This window comes from Vespula pensylvanica, chromosome 18 (genome assembly GCF_014466175.1).
Source record: "Vespula pensylvanica isolate Volc-1 chromosome 18, ASM1446617v1, whole genome shotgun sequence".
Lineage (NCBI taxonomy): Eukaryota > Metazoa > Arthropoda > Insecta > Hymenoptera > Vespidae > Vespula > Vespula pensylvanica.
Genome location: NC_057702.1, coordinates 442,594 through 458,181, shown reverse-complemented (window position 1 = coordinate 458,181; position 15,588 = coordinate 442,594). Strand labels below are relative to the sequence as shown.

At 39.3% G+C, this 15,588-nt stretch overlaps 1 protein-coding gene across 8 annotated transcripts in view; it reads left to right on the top strand.

The window, feature by feature from the left end:
• LOC122635417 (neural-cadherin) overlaps window positions 1-15,588 on the top strand; it is a 75,825-nt gene that overhangs the window by 7,181 nt on the left and 53,056 nt on the right. Inside the window, exons 1-11 of one of the 8 annotated variants that reach the window (XM_043825618.1) lie at window positions 6,023-6,288; window positions 6,402-7,780; window positions 8,042-8,089; window positions 8,987-9,178; window positions 9,810-10,056; window positions 10,178-10,397; window positions 10,537-10,813; window positions 10,900-11,495; window positions 11,847-11,993; window positions 12,167-12,358; window positions 13,531-13,536. In XM_043825618.1, the coding sequence (XP_043681553.1) occupies window positions 6,275-6,288; window positions 6,402-7,780; window positions 8,042-8,089; window positions 8,987-9,178; window positions 9,810-10,056; window positions 10,178-10,397; window positions 10,537-10,813; window positions 10,900-11,495; window positions 11,847-11,993; window positions 12,167-12,358; window positions 13,531-13,536 (3,318 nt within the window). In that variant the 5' untranslated portion in view covers window positions 6,023-6,274. Of the gene's footprint in view, window positions 1-6,022; window positions 6,289-6,401; window positions 7,781-8,041; window positions 8,090-8,320; window positions 8,330-8,986; window positions 9,179-9,809; window positions 10,057-10,177; window positions 10,398-10,536; window positions 10,814-10,899; window positions 11,496-11,846; window positions 11,994-12,166; window positions 12,359-13,530; window positions 13,537-15,588 lie in introns of those variants that run through there. The other 7 variants (XM_043825615.1, XM_043825619.1, XM_043825621.1 and 4 more) reach the window with 7 other exon arrangements.

Below are 15,588 nucleotides of genomic sequence, written 5' to 3'. Positions count from 1 at the left end.
AGATACGTCGGACGGAACGGTTTGTTCCAATAAAATTGAAGGGTTCAACCCGCATCGTTTCAAATAAGTTTATGGATAGACATTCGTTTCTTTATTATTTTTTCTAGAGAATGAGAAAAGGGTAAACGAGTAAGATAGGATATACAAATGTATGAATCATCCGCGTGACGTAGAGAGAAGAAAATTCATTCGATCGAAATATTTAAAAATAAATGTTTCTATTTACGAGGAGAGGAATATAAAAGAATGGGGTCTGGAAAGTTCACGGATTAACTGGTTCGAGCAATAATAGAGGCGGTGTAGTAAACGTAGTAAGTGGAGCAATGGGGGGCTGGTTTAGGACGCATGCAACCGCTATCGATTGACAAGCTTCCAGCAGCACCACCGCCGACGCCACCGCCGCCGACGCTGCCGCCGCCGCCGCCGCCGCCGCCGTCGTCGTCGTCGTCGTCGTTGTCGTCGTCGTCTCTTGGCTTTTCTCTCAATCAATTCAAGTAGCGTTCGCTCCTTCTCCTTTTCTCTTTTTCTCCTTCCCCTTTTCCGTACGTATACTCTCTCTTTCTCTCGTAGTTCCTATATACCGAGTGTTTCACCTCTCCTCCGAACGTCATACCTTCTAAAACGTCAACGAGATATCGTCGAGTTCGTTTTTTCGTAAACTATGAAATTGTCTTCGTTCGAGTTTTTTCGAACGAATTCTCGAAAAAGATGAACTTGAAGAAGGCGTAAAATCTCTGCATAGGACAATTTTGTTTTTTGACATTTTTGTTATCGTCGATATTTAAAGCGCTGGTAGAAAAATCAAGCGATACACCCTGTATATATCAAAGTACTACACGCTCTCGGAGTCGAGCCAAATGCAAGGAAAACTTGTGAGTGTGTACGAGTCTCCCCTTGCTCTTTCCCCTTTTCACTTGGTCGCTGAGTTTCTACGTACCTAGCTACCCTTCACCCTAACTCACACGAACGCGTTCCCTACACACCGCCCTCGCTGTCGTGGCTTCTCCTATTCTCTCTTTCTCCTTTACTCAAAAACTACTATATACTAGTGTTCCATGTCGTCGCAGTCGCCATCGCCATCGTTGCAGGATTTCCGTGAACCCCTCTGCTTTCTAGAGTTCCCCTTGCGACGAGAGATGAGAAATCTGTAGGGATGAGGAAGAGCCGTGCGCAGAAAGAAAAGAACACGTCGGTGGAATAGAGAAAGAGAGATCAACGTCCTCCGACCGACGCCCCCAAAATATTTTACGGGCTAAACTGCGCCGGCGGCCTTTGCACATTCGCACGAATCGATGTGAGAAGATCAGCCGACAAAGTTGCTCTCGTCTCGGTCCCCTCCTTCTTTCTCTCTTCCTCTTTTTAGCACCCTTCTTACCAGGAAATATCTCAAAGCGAAAATTCGAAAAGTTATGAAAGTTCTATTCGTGGAGAATACTTTTTTATAAATATGCTTTTTCATAAATATTTTTATTGTCCGCAAGAAGATGTTTTTAACGTCTTTCGATATCTCCGTTATCGTTTGCAAGTAATGGAATAAAAAAGAACTGTACGATCTTTATCGCGAGTGAATAACGTCGTTCATTTCTCTCCAAGAAAGTTTTACGTATTCGAAAGCAACATTAGTTCCTCGATCGAAGATAAGAAAGAAGCAATTTTCGATTTCCGATGGTCCCGTTTATTTCCTTTTAGCTCTCTTTCTCTCTTTATACTTCTTGAATATTTCAACATTTTTTTGCGACACGAAAATAACTCGTGCAAGTGTACAAACGGAGACTGACGTAACGAATTTCGTTAGATAAAAAATACGACGTGGGTTAAAGTCGAAGTACTAGAAAATGATACGAAAAGATTCGTTGGGAGGAAACGATCGCGTTGAAAGGTCGAACGACGCAGACGAATACATGTGGCATATGCAAAAAACCGTCTGTTTTTCAAATGCACGGTGCGGAATTAAATCAGAGTCTCCGCTAAAAAAGAGCTCCATTCTTTGTTCGGTGTGAAAAGGCTTAATTTATCGTCGGACGGAGTTCAGGAAAAACGTTTTTCCAACGAGAGGGAAAGAGAGAGAGAGAGAGAGAGAGAAAGTATCGTTGTAAAAAGCACACGGAAAACGCATGGGAAAGTTCGAATACCTGTTACATGTAACATTTAATAACGACACGCGTCTAAGTTATTTCCAATAAAAATAATACAATTTCATGGTACGTGCATAAAATACGTATAAAATATAAATCGAAGGGGATGAAAGAGTTTGATAATTATAAATAAATTGTTTTTCATGTAGTTCGTAATATCGTTCTCGTAATATCGTACGGTTCGATATTCTCTGCTTCTATGGTTGACGAAAAGTAAAAAAAGAAACAAAAGGATAAAGAAGGCTTAGAAATAAATATATATTATATATCCATGTACATACATACATACGTACATGTCCGAGTACATGGGTCATAGGTATTTCATTGTTCGTTGGATACGTAGGACGGAAGTCGCGACTGGCGAGTTGCCACAATCGAGACTGACAATGCGGGGTGTTGAGAAGAGAGGACGGGAGGAGGAAGAGGAGAAAAGTCGATCGGGCGTTCCTCTTTGACGGCCGTTGTCTCCTTTTTCTCGTCGCAACTCGTATAGACGTATGTACGTATATCTATGTACGTACTCTCAATCCCTCATTAACCCTTTCACGAGTCTTCCTCTCCTTCTTTCAGTCCTTACGGATATATCCTTGCTTTTTTAATGCATCCATCCTTTTGTCCGTTCGAAGGAACGACGTTCCTCTTCCCTCTTCTCCCCTGGCCCCCCTTCCGAGACTTTTCGTAGAAAGCATTACGTAGCTCGTTAGCATGTAGCCTCAGACTCGTCTTAATTGACTCAATGGATGCCTCCTCGCTCCGTCTGCTAATTTCCGACGCGATGATGAGGACGGCCAAACGGCTCTTCGAACGATGGAAGGAAGGGCAAGGAGAGAGGGAGAGGAACCGATGAGGTCAAGACCGTGCTTAGGCGGGTATACTTTGCGTTTAAAGACCATTAATCCTTGTAACGTTACGTGGAGAATTCTCGTTCCAAAGTTTAACTAGTTCATTAAGACATTGCAGAAATGTGTAGAATAGTCCAAATTATGGGATATATATTTCCTCATTTGAAGAACTTAAATACTTTTATTATCTTATCGCGGATTAACGATAACTTATATTTTATAAGAGCAGACTTGATGATTTTAACTGTTTACCCGAACCATTTAAATTTGCATACCTTAATACGATTAGATATAATTACCTAGTTGTGTGTAAAAGTAATATAAGAAACGTTATAAGCAAGAAAATGTCTGGCCCGTAATGCGTTGAGCTCCTTGCTAATGTATTAAATGAATCGTATTTAACGTTGCCACGAGATATTTTTCTCGCTTTTCGAGATAGTAGCCAACAAAGGAACATCCCTGTTGGGAACAATGTGTAGGATATTAAAAATTACGAGACAGGTATTTTCTTCTTTTTTCGCTAATAAACAGTTTAAAAGGCTGAAATGAATATCGCCAGCGAAATTGGCCTTTTCGGTACAAAAGGTTGGCTTTTATCAAACTGTTTGCAAACGGTTTTTACAAACACTTTGCTTTATCGATAAATCGTTTTAAACAAAACCCGCTAGATTTAAAATGCGGTATAATTTATCCGAATTGATAATTTCTATCGACTTTGAATTTTTTTTTCGAAACTCTTGTATATAAAGACTCTTGGTACAAAAGTTTTAACGTACTTGTATCGATTATTTTAATAATAATTCAGTACTATTGCGCGCCTTGAAATATCGTCGATTAACAATTAACTCGTTATACTCGAGGCTGCATTTACTGCAAACAACGATGAGACTTTTACTGATCATTTGAAAATGGACTTGGCTAAAACGTAGTTAAGAGTAGGCTAGGAGGAAGATACTTTTGTAATTAAAAAGGGAACGTCTCTAGAAGCAGAGGGAGAGAGAAATTCATTTCAAACGTGGGCTCCATCGCTGTGCCAGATGATCCCGAGTTCGTGCCCGAGGCAGGGGACGTTATAGAAATCATCAACAATGCAGGAATGTCGTGGGATTTTCGTTCGAAAAAAAATGAAAAAAAAAAAAAAATAGTAAAAGAAGTACTTTTACGTTTCCTTTATCGTTCATAATTGATACAAGCAATATCGCATATTTACGCGACGACGCGATAGTCGTTAATTGGTATTTCGTACGAGAGAAAGTTATAATTATGAAAAGAGTGAAGATTTAAAAAAATACACGTATACGAGTACGTCGCTTAAAAGTTACGTGTCATTATAAAGGAGGAGTTAAATACGACGAATTATGAAGCAAGTCTTTCGTCTCGATCGAAACGTAAGAAAGATGAGAGAGCTCGTTTAAACTTTCGCTCGAACTTTAAGTGGTCGGTATGAGTAAGCACGGGAGACGAGTCGGCAGCCCTTTTTACGACCACAATTACGGACTTTTTCGATTCTAGAGCTCTTCCTCCGGCTACGGAGAAGATGAAAAGATTAAAACGTCACTTTAATTCGCCATGAGAATCGTAACTCGTCCATGTACGTTCTCTTTCTACCGTGTACCCGCACGCGTACATATCATTTTTTTCTATTTTTGTTTCTCATGCTAATTTATCAATTAAGCTTTTTTTTATACATAAAATTAATAAAACGGTTTAGCTGTCTTTGGCCATGTCCGGAAATAAAATCGATCGTAGTAGAAATGTGTACGTAGATTGAGAGAGAGAGAGAGAGAGAGAGAGAGGGAGAGGGAGAGGGAGATTTCTGCATTATTCATATCGGCGACTAGTTCTATCCTTTGCGTACGAATTCATGCATTCTAATCGTGCATAAGATGAAAATGCGAGCAAACGATCGGCGCATAATGCAAGATCGGTATTTCCTTAAATCATATCCTTCGTATTCCCGTTAATTACAACGAAAATATACAAAGTATTTACATAGAATTGATCGTAGAAATATTACAAAGATTTACATACAATTATTTTCGCTACGTAGTAACAAAAAAGAAAAAATATTACTTATCGTCGGTGGAAAGAACGATCGAAATAATATTGTTGTTTTCGACCCGGAAGGTCAACATCGTGAAAATAAGTCGAGCAGGTTTTACTCGATGTATCGCTTTTCAGAACAGAGAGCCAGCCAGTAGTAGGCCAAAGACAGTCACTTAATACGTTTCGAGGAGGGATTAGGTGTCGTGTTTCTACGGACTTAACTTGATATAATACCAGCAGCTTGGTCGACGAGCATCCGCTCTCTTAGGTCAGTCTCGAGTCGATCTCGACTTTCGACCGTTTCGAATCCGCCAGCGTTCGAGAGAAGAGGTCCGGATCGTTTGAAGTACACATAGATACTAATATACTCTTTCCCACGAGTATATGAATAAGTTCGTAACATATAGTTTACTAAATTGGAGGGGATGCCCTTACCATGTCAAATGTAAACTTGAATCGATACAGAGCGATGATGTAAACAACGCGAGCACACGGTTCTATTTTGGACGCTTATCGAGACGGCCATCTACGCCATTCCTAAAAGTAAACAACGTAGTAGTAGCTTACCGAATTCGTTCGTGGAAGATATCGCTCTTTGCGTCGAGAGAAATATTCTAACGAGTTTTAATATATCATTACGTATAACTGCGATACCTGTGTTTCGGAACACGCGTAAGTTTTTTTCGCATAGACGTCAGACAAATTTTGTTAACGTGCCTCGCATCTCATTAAGGCATTTCGTTTTACATTATTTTATGCGCGTATCTACGTAGGCGTATATATGTGTACAGTTTATTGTGCGTTATAAATCATACGTGACATTGTAGATTATATAATATGTTCCATTGAGCAAATCAATATCGCAAATCATTTTGACCCGTGAGTTATCGAGCGATTACGAATAAGTTCGTCGTTATATATATATATATATATCTTTTTTGTGAGTTCAACGATAGAAGTACTTAAACGAGCCGCGACTGACCTCACGTCCGGTTTCTCTCGGGGCGTGAATGGAATCAAATGGAACGGAGGGTTACTAAATGACAATGGTCAACTCGTACGCGCCGGTTCTTATTTCCGGTGCAACGTTACGGACATTGTTCATCGCGTTGTCTGTCGCATCGCGGCAGCAATGACGGGACTCGCGTCGCTCGATGTCACCGACACGTATTGATTTCGTCTGGCAGCTGACTCGCACGAGGCCTATGTATAGTACGTAGAAAGAACGGAAGAAGGGAAAGAAACGAACTTATGACGTTGAAAAGGTACAAAGAGCTCTGAGAGATGCGTCGCGATGTTCCAACTCATTGACGAACCAGCTATGCTGGTTGCCTGTACCCGACCAACGATGGTATATTTCGTGACTTTTATGTTACAGGTCGTGTTCGCACCCATGCTCTAGTGAAGGTATCACGAAGTCATCGAGAAGGAGCGGCAGGATGTGGCGATTACTCGTCTTCTGGATCCTAGCGATCAACTTGGCGAGGATCGACGGAAAAGTAGCGGTTTTACCGCACGACGTCTACCCTGGCTACGAGATAACGCGATTTCACGGCGACTCGAGACAACAACCGTCGAGGTTTCGTCTTTTAGACAACGCCTTCTCCAAGTATTTCACCGTCTTGAAGAATGGCCTCGTAATGACAACGTCGGAACTCGGACCGTTGCTCGATCATCGTCGACCGATCGATTTGGTCGTTTTAGAAGAATTGGCCAATGGCACCGAAGCTCACGATCTTCGATTATACGTGATCGATCGTCGCCACTTGTTGACCTTCTCCCACGAACGTCTCGGCGAAGGCGAGGTAGCTGAAAATTCACCCGCGGGTACTCTGATCGAAGGATTTCCTTTATTAAGAGCACGCGGCAACTTTCCCGTTCACTACGCGATCGTGCCCGACGAAACCGGCGAGAGAGCGTTCGCTTTACGGGAAAACGATTCGGTCGATCATGGGTTCAACGTTACACTCGTTAACCACAGACAAGGAGTCAGAGTGGTTACTGCAAAGCCCCTCGATCGCGAGAGAAAAGAAAGATACGCGTTGGTGATACGTGCGTTTGATGGAAATTACGTGAGCAGCTCGAAAATCGGCGGGTTCGTTCGCGTACTCGATGAAAACGACAACGGTCCGATTTTCGAGAAGGACGTTTACACCTTCGAAGTTAGGCCTACGAATATCGACGATCTGAGACAAGGTATCAACGTTCTTCCATCTTGGAAAAGATTCATGACGATAGGCAAGCTCGTTGCCAAGGACGCCGATGGAGACAAATTGGCGTATAGGATGCTCACCGGTACCGATCTTCTTGTCGTGGTACCTCAAACGGGCGAACTTTTGCTTGCCAACGAACCCGATCTTGCTCCCGAGGAAGACGCCGAACGTCGTTTTCTCATCGAAGCTCACGATCTTCGTTCTCCTCCGAAAATCTCGGAAAAGCCTGCTAAAGTAATCGTCAGATTTCTTACCTCGGCAAACGTTATTGAGCCCGAACTTCACAAGATTCGAAAGAGACGCGTTACCAGAGCTGTCAGGCCTACAAAGAAGATTGATTTTTCTGAGGCTGATGGCGACGTCGTTGGAAAAATAGCTTTTCATCTTGAGAAGGAAAACGAAAAGGAAACTTATAAGATCAGAGACGAGAACAAGTGGGTTACGGTTGGATCCAACGGATCTGTCATGGTCAAACAAAAGTGGGATTACGAAGCGCTTGGACTCGAGAAGACTATCGATTTTTGGGTTACTATAACGAACATGGGTAATTTCATGCTCTCATCGTTTTTATTTCTAATCATTTATTTTATTAGCTCTATCGAACAGTTCTGTTTGTTTTATCTTTTTCTTTTTTCAAACCTAATTGTTTTCTCAACCGGCAGAACTTTTCGATAGAGCAAATATCTTTTCTCTATTACCTCCTACGATATTTACGATCGTTCAAATGCCTCAAATTTGATTTTCACTTTTGTTTCAATTATTTTCTTAATCGTTATTGTTTTATTTCATCTGTCGGCGTCCGAAGAGCGGTGTGCACGGTTTCCCATCGATTACCCGTGTCCATTCGAAGACGGTACAATAATTTGATTTTATTAAAAGATCGCTTCGAAAAGCTCTTGATATTCTGTCGCTTTTCTCGACAGTCTGATACACGCGTAGCAAATACTATAGCACACTCATTTAACATTTTGCACTCTTAATTACCGGACAATAGGGGATAGTTTCTAGAAACGATCATTCTCTGGCACGTATCATCCTTACTAATTTGGTATCTTTTCTTTCACGCATTTATCGGCTTCCAAAGGATTTCAATGTAAGTATCATCGCGTATCATTCATTTTTCTGCACGCATACGTGTTTGTATATGTGTAGATATATGTGTGTACGTGTGTGTGTCTATATATATATATATATTTTTTTTTTATTTACGAAACGTTTGGAAAAATAATTAATTTCCGTCATTAAATCAATGTTTCACGAATGACGATTAACGCTCGTTAAATCCATATTTTATGTTTCGTCTATCTCTGCGGTTTCAAAGTCAGACAAAACGTACTTGATTAAAACGAATTAGGTCGTGATGAGTAACCAAACATACGTATCGTATCATTAAATTAATGAAATTGCTATCGGATTAACCGTAGTGGCTTTATACGAAATATACAAAATATCGTACAACGATCCATTTGGTGAATTATATTAAATAATTTTTGAGCAGGGTTTTTTCGCCGGAAATTAATAAAGTTTTGTTCCATCTATTTTGCCAAACGTAACGAAAGACAGCTTATTTCATCGATTTTGCAAAAGCATGTTAATTTTCGTTTGCTTGTGTGTATAATTTATATAACTATATATCTATAATTGTATTTTTTATAATACATGGAAATCCCTGTGTCGTTAGAGCAATGCTTTTATATCTGCTGCATGGTTACTATTGAAACGTGGAAATAAAAATGATACATAATTGTAGATACGGACAATCAACGTGTGATCATCAACATGAAGGACGTGAACGATGAGCCACCGTACTTCATCAACCGTCCTCTACCCATGCAGACTGTTGTACAGCTGAATGCACCACCGAACACGCACGTGTTCACATTACAAGCAAGGGATCCCGATACTGATCACAACATTCACTACTTTATTGTCAGAGACCGGAGTACGTAAAAATTATTATTATATTCGATTACTAATATTTTTTCATCATTTTCGGCTGAATTTGACCTGCGTCTGTTTCATTCATTACTTCGTTATTAGAGTACATGATAATTATTAGTACGTTTGGTAATATTTTCTAGTAATTATTCTTCGATTACATCTGGTTTTGAATAGATGAAAATCATTGTCATTGCTATTAAAATTATCTTTAAAAATATATATGTCTTGTAACAATTCGACTTTTGATAGAATCTTAACGATTACGCGATTATGCGATTCTTTAGTAATTCATTACCTTTCTAGATTAATTATAGATAAGATAGACGTCTATTAGAGTACTCTTCTAGTAGTTGAATAATTTACGTGATATCTCGGATCTGGAAATTGTCTTTCATTCTTAATCAGCCGATCGATTTTTCCGAGTGCAATGTCCGGTTAGACGTGAATATCGTCGGAAAACGAATCTTCGATACTTATTTTAGTACTTTGATAGTCGTTTAATAAGCGACGATTGCTTATTTTTTTTCAGTGGAATTAGCACGTTATCGAATGAATTACTACAAGTCGAGTGTCAACGAATAAAAAATTTTTTCAATCGCAAGTTCGATATCCTTCTGTTTTTTCTTTTGCAGCCGGTGGTCGTTTCGAAGTGGATCAAAGATCGGGCGTAGTACGTACTCGAGGTACGGATCTCTTTCAGCTGGACATGGAGTACGTTCTTTACGTAAAAGCTGAAGACCAGAATGGTCGAATAGACGAGAGACATTTTCAGTCGACTCCGGAGGAACGACTATCGATCGTCGGTGGCAAACGAGCACCGCAGTTCTACATGACAGCTTACGAAGCTGAGATTCCAGAAAATCAAAAGAAAGACTCTGAGTAAGTTCAATATTTTTTACAATTCTTTTCTTTTACTATTTTTCAATCAAAAAAAAAGAGAGAAGAAAAAAAAGATCAATTATTTTTCGCGACAAAAATTTTTATACATTTCGATTTGCAGCATCATATCGGTGAAAGCTAAGTCATTTGCGGATCGTGAAATCCGATATACTTTGAAAGCTCAAGGACAAGGTGCTGCAGGAACTTTCAATATAGGACCTACTTCCGGTATCGTTAAATTAGCAAAGGAACTCGATTTTGAGGATCTACGACAACCACACATCTACTCGCTGATAGTGACCGCTACCGAAGATTCTGGTGGATTTTCAACGTCGGTCGAGGTAGTTTCGTTAGTTCCAAAATAATATTCGACGTTTAAAGTCGCGAGTTAACGAAATGTAGCTTACTGGTTGCGATGGTTTATTACCGTTCTACGATACGTAATGTATAAATCGAATATATCGAACCATATATTTTCAGTTAACCATCCGTGTCTCCGACGTGAACGACAACGCCCCAAAGTTTGAGTTACCGGACTATCAAGCTCACAACGTCGACGAAGATATTCCTCTGGGTACCAGCATATTAAAAGTTAAAGCAACCGACGCCGATTCTGGCGCAAACGCGGAAATAGAATATTTAGTGTCGGACGATCACTTCAGTGTCGATTCCAATGGTATCATCGTTAACAATAAACAACTCGACGCCGACAATAACAATGCTTATTACGAATTCGTTGTTACGGCTAAAGACAAAGGTGAGTACATTAATTTATTTGTTGAAACATTAATATCACGTGGGCGATGAAAATGATTAAAATTCAAATACAATAAATGTGATTAGGTACACCTTCTAAGACCGGTACGGCAACCGTACGAATTTACACGAAAAATAAAAACGACGAGGAGCCGAAATTTTCTCAGCAAGTGTATACGCCAAACGTGGACGAAAATGCCGGACCAAATACTTTGGTAACGACTGTGGTAGCGTCGGACAAGGATGGTGACAACGTTCGGTTTAGATTCGTTGGTGGAAATACTACGTCCGGGCAGTTCGTTATCGAAGAGATTACTGGCGTTATACGTCTTCACGGGGATAAAATATCATTGGATCGTGACAAATACGAGCTCAATGTCACGGCCTTGGACGATGGTGCTTGTTGTTTGAACGGGGACGCGACGATTCATACTAGTACAGCGGTCGTTGTTGTTTTCATAACCGACGTGAATGACAACAAGCCAGTGTTTAAGGATTGTGGAACTTATAATCCTAAAGTAGAAGAAGGTGCTCCTAACGGGAGTCCAGTGATAAAGGTACAAGCGACCGACGAAGACAAAGGTGTCAATGGACAAGTAAAATATTCTATAGTACAACAACCCAATCAGAAAGGAACAAAGTTCATGGTGGATGAGGAAACTGGCCAAGTATCCACGAATAAGGTAAGTATTTAGTCAAATTTCATCCGAGGAAAAGAACAAATTCGTAGAAAAGTATCGTTCACATTTTTATTACGATTATTCGAACGTAGCTCGATATGTTATCTTCGTCATATGTCAAATCGTATGATCTGCGTTGCACGCATTGCTCTCGATCTTTTAAATACCTCGAACTAGTAGCAGATTTGCTAGAAGGCTAAAACTATTACACCTTAATTACGAATCCGAGTGATGCTTCATCGACCATGGCAACGACGGAGAGTATTTAAACAGACTGCTGCAGCGAGGGAGAGAAAGAGAGAGAGAGAGCAATTAGGGACACGACCCGATTATGCTCATCATAATTACTTTCAGGTATTCGATCGTGAGGGCGACGACGGAAAGTTCGTATCGGTTACCGTTAAAGCGACGGATCAAGGCGAGCCCTCCTTGGAAGGAGTTTGTTCCTTCACCGTTGAGATAACTGACGTTAATGATAATCCGCCATTATTTGACCGTCAAGTACGTAGACGAGATAAGAAAGATTATTATAATTATAATTATCGTTTTCGTTTAAAATATCCTTGATAGTTTTGACGATATAAGAGAACGTCAACTTTTAGCGATTCGCCTTGTATGATAATGACGGTTCGATTAACGAAAACGGGATTATTTTATTAAACGTTATTTTACAGAGATACGTCGAAAATGTGAAACAAGATGCGAGTATTGGAACAAATATATTGAGAGTCTCGGCTTCTGACGAAGATGCCGACAACAATGGCGCTATAACATATACTTTGAGCGCGCCCAACAACGATCAAGGCTTGGAGTACTTTGAGATACAACCAGAATCTGGTTGGATCGTATTAAAGAAGCCATTAGATGTGAGTATCTACTTCAACGTTGACTCGCATATTTTATCTCTTTAATCGTAAAGACGGCCACGGTTCGGTGGAACACGCGCGTGCACTTAGCCATCATTGGAATTATTCGGAACGATTCGATTTCTACGATTCCTTTTTTGTCAAAATTGTCACGTTCACGTGCGTTATCCAAGATCTCGTACGCCGGACAGTGTAAATGTATATAATTTATACATATATACATGCGTGTGTATCCGCATACATATATACATATGTAATATATATATATACACACACACACACACACACACATATATATATGTATATATATGTTTACATCTATATATCGTGTGTATATATTTATGGATATATACATATATACACATTTCATTATATGCCGATATATTGTACGTTTGCGTTAACTTACGTTCTTTAACACGAATCCGTTTTGTTACTGGCCGGATAAACTTGTATACTAATATGCGTTTGGTCGATAATTATTTCTCTCATCACTAATATGCAACGAAATGAGTTTCCTTTTTACGGCACATGTATAGAACTTTTTAATTCCCATTGATATGCACAATGTGTTCACTATGGTAAATACTTAGCTATGCCTGATTTCCTCAAACGCTTCATGTACCTGAATCGATCGACCGTTCGGGCTATTTTTGCATCAGAACACTCTCTCTCTCTCTCTCTTTCATTCTGTCTGCGGCGCGAGTATCTTTTTTTTTCAATTTTTTTTTTCTTTTTTTTTCTTCTTCTTTTTTTTTTTTTTTTAATACAAACGTGCTTCGAACACCTCTCGTCCAAGTCTCGACTCTACTATTTTTTCTCGATATTACGCGAGTAACAATCAATAAATCGTTCTTTGAACGCGATTTATTCTTCGCTCCTTTGATTTTTCACGTTCATTTCGATCGACCATTCGACCTAAATTCGACTATTCCGAAATTCACAATATTCCGCCGGTCCAAGTTTTTTGCGCTGCGCGTGAATTTTTTTCCTTTTCTAAAATAGCCAAAGAAAAGAAGTCTACGATTTTTGTACGTCACGCGTTAGAGATACGTAAGAATGACACAGAGGAAAAAATAGGAAAACGAACAAGTTGACTAATAATCTTTAATGTTCTTCTAACATACTAATTTAAATGTTTTTCAAAAGGGAAGTGATGTTTTTTGAACTTCCAGGAGCAGGTGGGAACGACATTTTTTGACCCCCACGTAAGGTGTACTTCAACCTCTACGCATTTTGTGGTGCATCAGACATAAACAATTTTTGACAAATGCTTGCATATTTTATATGAATGTATTTTTGATTCCTTTACAGGAACGGATCTCGCTCTCGCTCCTTCATCCATCCTCTATTTCGACCTCTACGTCACTTTGCTCACTATCATGCTCTATCTAACTCTCTCTTTCTCTCTCTCTCTCTCTCTCTCTCTGTCTCTCTCTCTCTCTTCTCTCTACACCTATCTCTCTTTTCCGCTCGCCGTCCTACCTTTGTTTTTATTCCTTTTTCATCGTATGCTTTCAATCTTTTTCTCTGATTCGTTATATGTTTCGATTCATTATTTTCTTTTGCATCTTTGTTTGTCAATTCTTCCATCTACTATCTTTATTCTTCATTCATAATTTATTTGTCTATCGCGTTTTGTTCTTTGCTATGTTTGATTTTGGTTTGACTCGTTACAATCACGTTTCTTTTGACTTCGATCGTTATATATTCATCGTTTGCGATCTTTTATCCTTTTCTTCTATCATCACATTCTATTCATCGATATCTATCATCTATTCTACTCTCGCAAAATCACCATTTATTTCCCATTTTCACTACCTTGCCTCACTTTCCCGCTACATCACGACGTGACTGACAAATATATATAAATATATATATATACCTATATATACGAATATAAAAAAAGAAAAAAGAACGATTTTTTGTGTCGAGAGCGTGAAAAAGCAAGTAGATCGCAAGAAATCTGTCCGTGGTGTGACATTTTTTCTTCTGTGATTGGGGCAGCATACCACTGTCGTAACGGAACGAACGCATACGGCGCAGATAATGTATGACTTGTGACCGATGCGAGATACAGTAGAAATTGCTATCTACATACGTATATAGATATTATACGTACAACAGTATACATATAACGTCCATCGGTTTTTGAGTGTCGTTAAAACGAACGAACGAATCAGAGCCCCAGGAATCTTTGTCATTTTTTTCCGTCCACCCTCGATTCCGGAATACGTTTCTCCGTTTGTACCGACCACAGCTAGCCGGCCAGCTAATCGTCCTTTGCCCTATCTCTCTCTTTCTCTCTCTCTCTCTCTCTTTCTCTCTCTTTATCTTTATATACATATATATATATATCTCTTCCTATCCTAGCCAAATTCCAAGATTTTTCCAAGATGCCTCTTTAATGCATTCTCGCTTGCATGAAAATGCCTGCATTGGTTGATTTCGTAAAGGAACTAATTTCAACTTCTTATTGTTTATGTTTGTGTTTATTGCACCATTTACTTTCTTCGGATTTGATGATGACAAAAAAAAGGGCTGTTTTCCAGTAAGTAGGAATAATACTCTTGTGTTTGACACTGCATCGAAAAATATGAAAACGATGCGATAGTCATTGTTATCGTACGTATGCAGGAAGCATAATATTCGTTGCAATGTATTAATACAGAGAGCCTTTGAGTTTCGATTACTAAAGAATGTTATTCTTTCGATGATTTTTTGCAACTTGCAGTTGTTATTATTGTCACTCGAACAGTTTCTTTCTCTCTCTCTCTCTCTCTCTCTCTCTCTTTTCTTTCTATTTTGCTCTCTTTTAACCTTCGTTTTCCCTACTGTTATTACGTATCTTTTGTTGAAGAATCTTTCGTTAAACGCGGTATATATAATTTTTTGGTATATATATATATACACACACGAGATTTTGCGGGGCATTTATTTATTTTCGTCCTAAGCTCGTAAGTATCCGTATGAGAAGGATCTATAAATTCGATGGCTCTATTATTTTTTATATACATATATATATTCCTAATATACCAGGTTTTCGTCTAAAGTTCTCCTTTGATCGCGATCGCAAAGTAAACAGCACGTAAAATCGATAAAAAATTTGTAAACTAAAACATAAAAAAAAACATTTTCGAGAGGTTTCAGATCAGCAGTGAGAAAAACATTCCTAGTAAACACGAAGGAGTACAAGGACGATAAAGAAGCCTGTGATAATCTACTGGGAAGTC